Below are 12,301 nucleotides of genomic sequence, written 5' to 3' on the forward strand. Positions count from 1 at the left end.
ACTTAGGAATTAGATTTCTAAGCTTTCGACATTTGTGCCTATGTTCGTTCGTCATTCGTATGAGGGATGACATCCTTTGGCGATCACGCTATCCGAGAAAAGGAAGGGAAGAAAGCAGCCTGGGACCTTTATGTTAGATACCATCCCGGCATTTGCCTAGTATGAATGAGGAAAACCCACGACAACCTCACTCAGGATGCATGAATTGAAAAAAAAAACTTTCAAACTTTTTCGACCGAGTGTCCCTACCGAGAATCGAACCCGGAACCGCTCGCACCAAAGACGAGAGCATTAGTGACTACGCTACGCTGGGCCACAATAAGGGTGGAAATAGTACATTTTCTTCAGATATTGAATCGAATTCAGAAAACAACTTTTCGCTCAGTTATAGATTTTGTCCTATGACTATCATCGTTGAAATCGGAAAAGCTTGATTTTTTTTTACCATTTCCAGTTTTAATAGAGGATTATTCCAGGAGATGGAATTGATTCTTGAGATTTTGAATGGATTGAAAACAACACCTTCTCAATATCTCTTACCATTTTTGCTATATCGAAATCAATATTGAAACGAAAAGTATTAGTAAATTTGAACCATTTCCGGTTTCGATATAGTGTTACGTGTAGTTATGGTATGTTTCTTGCGACGCTAAAATCGACTCCAGAAAATCACTTGTCGTTATCTACTATTACCGTGTTTGTTCTATAGAGATCAATGTTGAACCGGAAATGATTAATTTCTACCACTTAATAGAGGATTAATGAAGGTGAAGAATACTATTCTTGGGAAGCTAAATCAACTGCAAAAAATATAATTCTCCATATATATCTTACAATTCTTGCTTTGATACATGTCAACGGAGAGACAGATGGATAGACAGACAGAGTAATATGTCCGTTGTTACTTCCGATATGTATACTATAGTGCTACCAAAATTTCTTGAGCGAAATGCGAACTAAAGCTCACACCATCGACATACCCATGCGTTGAGCCAATAAGGGTTCAGCTGTTGCTAAGCAGAGAGCTTTAGCGAAAGCAAGTGGGATTCTTTCAGCCGATAGCAGCGCCTTGAACAGAAGACTAGGTGTCAAGTCAATGTGGTATATCTTTAGCATAGTTTGGAAGTCTAAAAATGGTAATAGGTACCAAGAGGTGGTTTCCCAAAATCGATTTTGTGTCTCAAGAGTATATTCTATCTCCACTCTAATCTATCTCTACTAAAACTGGAAATGGTAGAAAGCTACTACTACTTCTGATTTGAATGTAAATTGCTTAAATATGACACCATACAAACCATCCTTGCCCACATGGTGCACACGCGATCCTGCTACTTCTACGTTGCTACGAACTTTAACCAAAGTACATCGCTAGAGCTCATTCAACACCCCTCCTCCGTATTTTGTATTCCTACAGGAACAATAAATTAATTAAAATATTGGGTTGTGTACAGTTATTGATGAAAGAGAATGACATCTTTTACATGAAAATAAATCACGGGAAAGCAACTGATGCGTTTGAAATGGATTTTGGAACGTAGTATCTACCTCAACCAGGAATTTAATCATGTCACTGACTAAAGAGCGTATTCTAAGGGGTAGGGATTCAAAATTTCTGCGAGAAGTAGAATATCTAATGGATTTTTATCATTACATTTTCATTGAAACAGATATCCTAAGGGGGTTTCAAATATTTTCAATACACCTATTGTTACAGTAAAAAGCACAGACATCTCAAATAGTATACTAAAAGGTGTCCAATAAAGAAAACAACTTTTGAAAAATGCCCGCCATTTCTGTTCTAGTAAATTGGCAGCACTGGACGATTACGCGATTTTCATCTGTTGTCCAGGGGCGTCATTTCAGACTTCGCTTGAGGGGCCAAGAGCACCATCGACATTGGACTTTCACGTTTTGTTCTAGTATATTAGTAGACATCGATTAAAGTATGTATATTCTTCAAATCCTTGGGAGGGGGGCAATTTCCCCCTCCTGGCCTCCCTAAATGACGCCGCTGCTGTTGTCTTTATATCTAGTAGTCACGGAGCTCCGAATATCGCATAAGCGTCATCGCCAAACAAACACCAATCTCTGCACAATATTCACCACATTAAATGGCGGACATTTCAAAACTTGTTTTCTTCATGGAACACCCTTTATATTGTTTTGTGGCAGACTGTAGAAACAACAATAAAATTTGTTATGTTCTTAAAGCACTATCTTACACATAGAAAAACTAAACATAAGTAAATTTTATTCTCTTAACTGCAGGTGATCAATGGATTGGCTACGAAGACCCAGACAGTCTCCGCTTAAAAATGCAGTTTGTGAAGGAGAAAGGCTACCTTGGAGGCATGAACTGGGCCATTGACTTGGATGACTGGCAAAACAAATGCGGAACAGGACCCAACCCAATGATGACTGTAATGTATGAAGAACTCAAAGATTATATAGTTCCACGAAATAATTTAAAAAATAAATGTGTTAATGATGTGAATAATTAAATAAAATAAGTTGATATGTAAATATTTTTTGTATTTCTTTCACATATTTAGTTCACCTAAGTTTGACCTCATATCAAGAGAGATCCATAAAAAAAATCTACTAAAAAATAAGTTCTGTGAATAGATATAATAAGTAAATTTGAGTCAATAGAACAGTCCATATTGTAGCGGAAGCGCAATTTGAATCAGGAATACAAAAGGTTATTTCAGGTTTATGGTAATGAATTCGATCGCTAGGTAGGAGCACGCGTCAACACCTCCGAAAAGTTTTGTGGATAGTACGGAACTAACGTGTGTTGACCAATGTTCGTAGTTTGAGGGAAATTTCCATAACCTAGAGAAATTTCGTAGGAAAATTTAGCAAAAAGGGACTTTTTCGATAAAACGTGAAAATCTAGAGAAATTCTGGCGCTGGTTGATTGACCAATATAAGTGCTTAAATTTTTCTTTGTTCTTCAGAAGTAAGTTAATGCAATAGCAATAGTTTGTGTATGTGTGTATGTGTGTGTGTCTGTCTGTTCAAAGTAGCATAATTTGCCCATTGTTGACTAAGGTAAAAGTGAAAAAAGATGAAGCAAAAAGCAAAAGGAATAAAACAAACGTGCTTGGCACTTCCTTTAATATAGCTAAAGTAATTTTATCACATAACTTCTGTCATAGAAATTGGACATTCAACAAACTAGGAAAATTTTGATTTAAAAAGGGAAAATTTTGTATCAGTCGAGGGAAATTTTCTTAAGGAAACTCATGAATACTGCTCTTGACTTGCAGGGAGTATGGCTATTGCATTGATTGAGAGTGATCAAGTGACCATATATCACCGAAAATTTCCCTTCTTTCGATAGGGCTACCTTTCTGACATATGTCATAGTTGTATAACTAAATAAGAAAACAGTGTGACAGAAATCTTTCATGTATTAAAGAAACGGACCAACGTTGTGTTGAAACGCTAAAAAACGAGGACCCCTGCTATCGCTGGATCCTCAAATATTGAGCATCGTACACTGAGAAATTAAGGACTAGGATTTCCTTGTGGATACATCGTATTTACGCGGGTAATGTAATGTAATTTCATGTATAAAAGTACAGCAGGTGGGAACACCATGCAAAGTCTGGAGTTCAGCGTCGAACTAGACTCGCTGTGATTGGATAAGTTTATACACATGATTGATTTCGTGTTAAAAACTATTACTCTCGTAAGGTAGTGAGTCACAGATTTAGAAAGAACCGAGAGGGGACACTAGTAGGAAGGTGGTAACAATATTATATACGTAACTTACCACCGTCGGAATGGGTATGGCGTTAATTCTAGATTTGACATGGTGGTCCCACAATACAAAATTTTCGCTGGACGGTGGTGTAGATCGTACTACGGATGAAACAACATTACTTAATGTGGTGACGTGCGTAACTTGGTAAAAACAACATTAACATGGCGACTAGATTATGCATTTTTCTCCGTGTAGATATCGAAGGTCCGAGTGTAACCTGACGTAATACAAAAAGTTTGTTCCGTACTGCGATGTGAAAACCACCGCCCAATGAATAATAACATGGGCAACACAACGTTCCAACGTGATCGTAAATTGCTTAATTGTCAAGGTTTACATCTGACAAAGACGCATAACGTTCGAGTGTCGTATTATACCATCATTATGTGACAGTGACACATCTCGCGGATATCACCACAACAAGGCACTCAGTCACAAGACGAAGTCAACGGCGATTTCATGGATCAGATGGCACGTGAAGCCAGTGGCGGCTAATGTTAGTGTTGCAGCGTTGCGCAACGACCAAGTATTTCAAGAAAAATATATTATTAGCAGTAGTAGTAAAGAACAGGAAACAATACTTTCTAATACTCCCATATACTTTAAATAACATATTTTTTAATTCTATAACTGTAAAATCCATTAATCCGTTTGAAAAAGTGGAAAACAATCCGTCACAGAGTCTTTAATTTGTATTGTGTTGCAGCAAGAATACAATGACCAGATTTCGACAGCGCGTCAATTGGAGCGAATGTTAAGTCTCCTTTCCCCTATCTCAGAAGTTGAATGCTCTGGTCTTCGCAGTGCTCCTGCAACGACGCGTCACGGTTTCCAGTGAACCAGAAGGTTTTTCACGCTAAATAAGATTTCCGAATTTTATTTCACTATCAATTAACAAATGGAATTTATTTTTATACATTCATATTTTTAAATTACAGGACTATACTTAAGCAAACCAATATTTTGAGAAAAAAAAAAGTGATCGCAAAATTACAAAATAAGAAAGAAAACATGAAATAGAGTAGAAAACAAATGAAAGTAACAAGCATTTCCAAGTTAATTCTTAGCTTACATAGACAATAAAGGCTTCTTGTACAGCAATTTGTGAACCTAATATTAATAAGTCCGTATATAGAATCTCCCTCCCTCTGTGGATAGTATTTTAGCATATACATAATTGTTTTATAAAACAAAGGTATTTTATACTCTTGATAACTTTTCACATAAAACTGTACGATGGGAAACGCCACATTGAATTTGATACTAGTTAGCAGTGCTCAGGAGCGCAGTCATAAAGATGGTCCACCAGGTCCGAACCTCCCAAAAATTTCGAAACTCGACTAACGTTTGTACACTTTCTTAACGAACTATACTTGTTTAATAGGGAAATGATTAATGTAGGCTAAATATTTTATTTTAAGCCTCATCATGTACTTTTATTATAAAAATAATAGTTCTATCATTTTTCTAGAAATATAGGTGTCAATAATTAATTACTTCTCGTCTTTTTTGGTGCAAAAGACAGGTTCGATATTACATAGACGTATTGGACCCCCGCAAATACTTTGTATCCCTCCCAGCAAATATTTCTGAGTGTAAAACTGGCAATGCTGTTTGTTTTGACGTTCTTTGACTTTTGGTTTCTGTTATATGCCGTATGACATTGATAAGCATTGTTTCCTCTCGTGTGGAAGTATCTTATGTTCATCGTGCATTGCTTACAACCAAGACGGATTATTTGGAATGTAGTTATCTTTTTACGCACATGTGTGGGTTGGTGTATATGTGACATATGCGATTCAGATACGTCTTTTGTATCAGCCGTTTTGGTTTTTAGTTATTAGATTTATTTGAGTTGTGAGTTGTCTAATTCTGTAAATAACCTACAGATTCTGAATGAGTTTTATACCATGACTTCTGTAAAAAACTACAAAAAAAAAAAAAAAACTCTCCACTGAGGAAAAACTTGCAATTAAGGCTTAGACAAAACAAGCAAAGGGCAATTCAGAAGTGTTCGAAAAAATCCGGTTTAAATTCACAGGACATTTTATGTGAATATGTTTGCCTTAGATATATTTCCACAATTTGTTTTAAATTTTTTTAGTTAAAACTGTCAATGAAGTGCATTCAATTTACGTTTATTATAACACTAATCTGAAACGAACTGTCTTCAGTCTACGCTGCAGAAGAATTTGGATCACTGTCAGAGACTGGATTTGCTAGAATGAATCGTTCGCACTAATCTAGAAAAAAATATTTAGTGAATCTACAAAGCTTATGAAAATAATATTAACTGTACCTATGACGTGAGCAAACGGAGACAGGCGTTTTTCCACATTGAAAAAAATTGACACTTTCAAGGAATTGAATGTTCCAAGAAAAGTTATCACCATTGCTTATGCTTTCCACTGAAAAAAGGCCTGATAATTGGAATACCAGAGTTCAACTAGCATGTATTAGACAAATTTACTCCAATCAAAGAGAGGAGAATGGACTTAGCCTATGGTCACAGTGCATCCGATTTTTCACTCTGGCGATTACGGCAAACTGGTCGGCCGACCGCGTCTGCCAACTGCTTGGTCACACTGCAACCGATCCGTCGTCAGTCTGGATTCTTGTGAGATACAATATGGGCGAAGAATTGCTGCTATTAGAAAATCCTGTGTTAAAAATATTACTTTTAGAGGAAGATAGCAGCGAATATGTAAATACTATTTTTCAAGAAAGAGAGAAATATAACGAGTTTCACACGCTATTTCCAAAGTTGATGGAGCAGCCACAGAAGTTTTGTACTTACTTGTACTCAGTGGCGTGTTTAAGGGTGTGACTTTCGGGCTTAAGCACTCCCTAGAAATTCAATAAACTATTTTAATGTAAATGGGATAACTTGCAGAATTTTGACATTTCCAGGAATAAAGTTAGCAAAGCCTCCCGAAACAAAATCGTAAATACGTCACTGCTAGTACTGTTTAATTCTTCGGCTACTTCTAACCACAGCCTTCTTGCTACGTTCCTGTTGTGGTAGCTCTTGTTCTGAATATCCCAAAGAGGTTTTCTGGTCATTCACTAAAGAAATCAATCTTTCAGGATCAACGATCGTGCATAAACAAGGGAAAGGGGAGTCTCAATACTTGCGATGAGTTGTGAACCACCCGCTAGTCTGGCGTAGTTTGACGACAAAAACAAAATAATTTGTTTCCGATCGGTGGTCGGTAGAAGCCGGCCGTAGTTGCCAGACCATTTCGGCGCCAGTTTGACCACGTACACTTCTCTCAATGCATTTGTTTATTTCACCGATGTCGACAGAATATGTCAGACTAAAAAATCGGTGAAAGTCGGATCCACTGTGACCATAGGCTTACTCATTAAATAAGATGACTAATCGGATAAAATGTTCTGCATTATTTTTTTTTATTTTTTAAAAAAAGAAACAGAATTTTATTTAATTTCACATGTCACATACCATTTGTATCTAAAGCTATGCTGATTAGTCAATGAGTCCATTTTATATCTTTTGTCTCCGATCATTGGTACTGCAACACCCGAAACTACAATCCACCGGCCGCCACTGCGTGAAGCAGAAATTCATGCAATTCGATACCGTGATGCATCTCCCATGGATGTTTGAGGTCTTATATTGTTAAAACGAGCATTGGATCATCTACAGCCGCACACACTGGAAGTCCTTGCAAAATCTGACAAGCGAAATGGAACAGACTTGATCAAATTCTATTTCAACATAGTCTCCTTCAGTGGAAGACGAGATGCAGGGTGATTGGTTAACGGACAGGGGTTACATATCGAACGTAGCGGTATTTCTTAGGTCACCAAATTCGTTACCATAAACATGAAATGACTGTCTGCATTTTTCAAAGATAAGAGAACCTCGCGGAGATCATATGGAATATTGGCCACTACAAGCTCGTGTGGTTTGGATTCAAATCAAATCATACTAAAAGACTTTCATGTTGTTATGTTACTACGATTGGTGAAAATAACAGTAAGTAAGTAAGACGTGTTCGACCCCTAGTAGTACAGACAAGAGGCCCAACAATGGGAAATATTTGGTTAACAAACAAAGGCCCTATGTTGTTATTGATGGCTTATTCTGAGCATTTGCTGGCAAAATTAACCTCTACAAAGGAACCAACATTGCGATTGTAACTAAAAGGAGCGAAACTGGTGGATAAATGACGACAAACTGTTGGTTGGCCAACATACCCTTAAAACTGCGTCGAGCCAATGTATTTTTCAACTTCGTTTTTCCAATTACCATGCCGACCATTAGCCTACGTAGGGCTTACCAAGTGAGTGTGTTGATAGTGGAGAGGATGAATGGGATGTTGAGTAACCCCACTACGGTCAGCGAAGGAGACACTCTGTGAAGCCCAAGCAGAGGCCTAATCCATGGTTATGAATTCAATAACTAATACTCACACACAATTCGTTTCGTGGTTAGAATTGTATTAAATGTAAAATAATCAACAAATGTGGAAATCATTATCTTAATTTGACTTGCCATACGCTCATTTTGATTTTCGTTTTGCTTGACCAGGTAAGTTTGCTGCAAGCTTGCTCGTTAATAAACACACCCGAAGATTATTGTAAGCTATTAATTTGTAACTCTGAATTGTAAATATAATGTAAATTTTTGTTTAATATGCAGCGTTGAAATAAGTAATAATGTCATGTTAATGGTATTTGAAAAAGTACAACTTTATGTTCGGCTGGTAACACACTGTTATTTTAGAAAATTTTGACTTCCTGGTGCCATAGGTTATGAAAAACCGTGATTGCTCAGGTGACTTAGATCAACTGAGTGATGAATGGTCAGCGCATTGCACCCCAATAGCGTTATTTCTGGCATTTGGTATTGGGATTCATTATACAGTATATTCTTCAATTATAATATCATGCTCGGTCAATAACAAAAATTCTGAGATCCGCGCTGGCTCAATGGGAGAGCACTCAGCTCTGCTGCGTAGAGTACCTGGTGCAATTCTGGCTTGTGCTAAGTGGACTTAATAGTGAACAAATTCCATGTGTGTTGATTTTCTTGGGATTCTCTGATTTCCTATAACTTTCTTAATTCCACCATTTTAATCATTATCTTTCTCGTATCGTCTCTATAGGCATTATAGCAAAATCGTCTACCGTAAAACTAAACTAAAATATCTTAACACGGACTCGGAATCAAACCATCACTGAGAAAAATCCGTTACCCAGACAGTGGTATATTGTACAAATATACGGAATATGTAAGTTTACTACGGAAATCTCTACGGAGCACATGATATCATATGCTACATACGTACTACAACCTGCTGAAATCTAGTATCCATTATTTGTATCATTTGTATAGAATTCAAACAAAGCACGAATTATAAATGAAATCATAATTACATTCAAAGTGAAAATAAACAATAATTAATTAAATAAGCCTTGACTGACGCCACTAGTTTAGCTTAAATTACATTGCCAAAGCGTTCGGTTAAGTTGCATTGTACTCTACAATCTTGTATACAGTTCTGCCTATTATTTGCTTCCACGGTACCTTGGTTTCTGAGAATTTCTGCCACCTATAAAATTGTTACGAAACTTATTTCTAGAAAAATTAGTTGTGCTGTTTGCCTGATTTCTAAACGCTGTATAGTTACTATTCCTGTTTCCTCTGTAATTATGTTTAGCTCTATTACCGGTATAATTGGATCTATCATTACTTCTTACATTAGGGTTACATTCCTCACGCACATTGATATTCCGGACGGGAATATAATTACCTTGACTTCAGTTATTATTACTTTGCACCATGGATTGATTTTCAAAATTTTACACTATCATAATCAAATAATTGAAATTAATGCATTGGGCAGAAATCAGTATTTGTTGTAACCTAAAAGGTAATAGTATCCGGATTGATGCTATAATTCATGATTCTTGTTGGTACGGATTAAATCATTTCAACTCATTGTATACAGAAATCAGAAAATCAGTTAGATTCTTATCAATTTTGGGATCAAACCGTCTGTTTCGAACCAAGGCGTCTCGGTTTGCCAACATCAAATCATTCTCAAGATTGGAAAATCTAAATGATTCCGTAAACTCCCCCTCATTGCTTTGAACCAAACAAAGCAGGGTGCTAGTAAAACATGAGGTAAAATTCTGAGAAATTTAGATTTGTCTATACCGATTAAGTCACATTCCTCTTCGAATTTTTCTAAAAATACGCTGGCAGGTCTTTCGACCTTCCACTAAATTTCGTTAAAGATCGAATTTCACTCAATTTAAAATGATATTACTATGAGACGGTTTCGTATGATTAGATGTAGCATCTGGCTTTCCTGCGATGTACTGAACGGGGTCTCCTTTTTTCCTTCCCGATGCTACAGTCACTTTCATCCCTATCCGAAGAACTTTCCGGTATGTCACTTTCTTCTATTGCTAATGTGGGTTCATTGGACGGTCCCTATTGATGATCGGGATATAGTATACATGAAGCTGCATCAGTTCCCGAAGGAGCAAGACGCTCATACTTTTAGGGATCATTCATTGAGTATGTACGAACTTACAAAGGGGGTAACAAAGCGACTTTTATTTACTTATCGACTGATACGAAAATAAAAAAGAACGTACCTGTACTTTATATTTGCATGTGTAGTGCCCTTGTACTTTATCTATGACTATGTGTGTGGGGGTGGGTGGGGGGAATTTAACTTATATCGCATGTCATGTGCACATGGATAGTTCTTACTATTGCACTACGTAGAAAATTTATGGCATTTCATTTAGAAGTGGTAATAGAACACAGAAGAAACGCTGACCAGGGGGTTCTCATGTATACTATTACCGATGATCGACTCAGTATTAATATTTATGGTGATGATCTTTTCCTTTATAGTGTCTATTTCTTCTTGTAATACTTTAATTTGGTTACTATGTTCACTAACCTGAGTTTCAACAACATCCACTGCACTTTAAACAATTGTAAATCTGTGCAACATTTGTTCCATTATACCGTCGGTTCGTTCTAATTTAGTATTTATTTGCTGTGTTGTTTGCTCTAATTTACTATCCATTCGCTGAGTCATAGCCTGAGTAATTTGTTCAAATGTAGTATCTATTTGCTGAAATTGAGTATCCATTTGCTGAAACTTTTGTTCAAATTTAATGTCCTTTTACTGAAACTTCTGTTCAAATTTTGTATCTATTTGCTGAAAACTAGTGTCCATTTGCTGAAACTTCTGTTCAAATTTATCTATTTGCTGAAAACTAGTGTCCATTTGCTGAAACTTCTGTTCAAATTTATCTATTTGCTGAAAACTAGTGTCCATTTGCTGAAACTTCTGTTCAAATTTAGTGTCCATTTGTTGCATTTGCTGCGACAAAGATTGACCTAACTGTTTTATAAGGTTAGCTACATTTGTTGATGTCTCCAAACCTGATGTTCCACCAGCTTCTTCATTATTACTTTCAACACCCATTTTAAGATTGCGATAGATTTTTCTATTACTTCTCAACAAGGTGTACTCCGTTTTGACGTCTTTTCGAGATTGCTTACTTTTCTTCACGCAACTCTCAAGGTATGTCCTGGGCGAGATAACACAATCTAAAAGGTAACGTTATATTTATATTTTAACTTGATACATTTATGTCCCACAGTTCGAATCACTAAATTGGTAAATACAATTAAACACCTTAATTGTTACCTATAATTTCACTATTTATTAAATACCTTGAAAATCAAACATATAAAATGTTTGACACAACTGACTTTTATTCTTCTTATTTCATGAATAATTTATTCTGTTGCCATAGCAACAACAGACAAATACCTATCTTCTTTTCAACAACTGACGTTACATGATTAACTAACTAACTAACTAACTTTATGGCCGATGGAACCCGGAGGTTCAATGCCGCGTTCACAAAAGCTCTTAACTGACTTCTATCCTTAGCCAATTGGATCCAGTTTCTACTTTGTATTCCTATCTCTGCGAGATCCATCTTAATATTGCCGTTCCATCTGCGCCTAGGTCTTCCTAATGGTCGTTTTCCGATTGGTTTCCCAGTCATAACTTTAAAAGCGTTTCTACTTTCTTCCATTCTAGCTACATGACTCGTCCACCTAAGCCTCCTAGACTTGACGACCCTAACAATGTTGGGTAAAACGTATAAATTATGTAGTGCCTCGTTATGAAGTTTCCGCCATTCCCCATTCCCGTTCATCTTGGGTCCGAATATTCGTCTCAGGATCTTGTTCTCAAATACTTTCAGTCTATGTTCTTCCCTCAGATTAAGCGACCGTGTTTCGCAACTACACAGAACAACAGGCATGATTATAGTTTTATATATTTTAAGCTTCAGATTCCTCGATAGAATTCGCAACGACAAGAGATTTTGAACTGAATAAGAACACGAATTCCCTGCTTTTAGTCGACATTTAATTTCTTCGTGAATATGATTTTCGTCTGTTAATGACTATCTATATAAAATCCCCCCTCCCACACACACCCATTTATATATATATTC

General features: G+C 36.6%; 1 protein-coding gene across 1 annotated transcript in view; it reads left to right on the forward strand.

Annotated features, from left to right (window-relative positions):
- Positions 1–2,501, forward strand: part of LOC145681765 (endochitinase-like) — a 32,708-nt gene extending 30,207 nt beyond the window's left edge. Inside the window, exon 9 of the mRNA XM_081753377.1 lies at positions 2,269–2,501. Coding sequence (XP_081609503.1) covers positions 2,269–2,501 — 233 coding nt within the window. The remainder of the gene's footprint in view (positions 1–2,268) is intronic.
- The last annotated feature ends 9,800 nt before the right edge of the window (positions 2,502–12,301 follow it).

Source organism: Thermobia domestica, chromosome 3, assembly GCF_964235325.1.
Source record: "Thermobia domestica chromosome 3, izTheDome1.hap1.1, whole genome shotgun sequence".
In the NCBI taxonomy this organism is placed as follows: Eukaryota; Metazoa; Arthropoda; class Insecta; order Zygentoma; family Lepismatidae; genus Thermobia; species Thermobia domestica.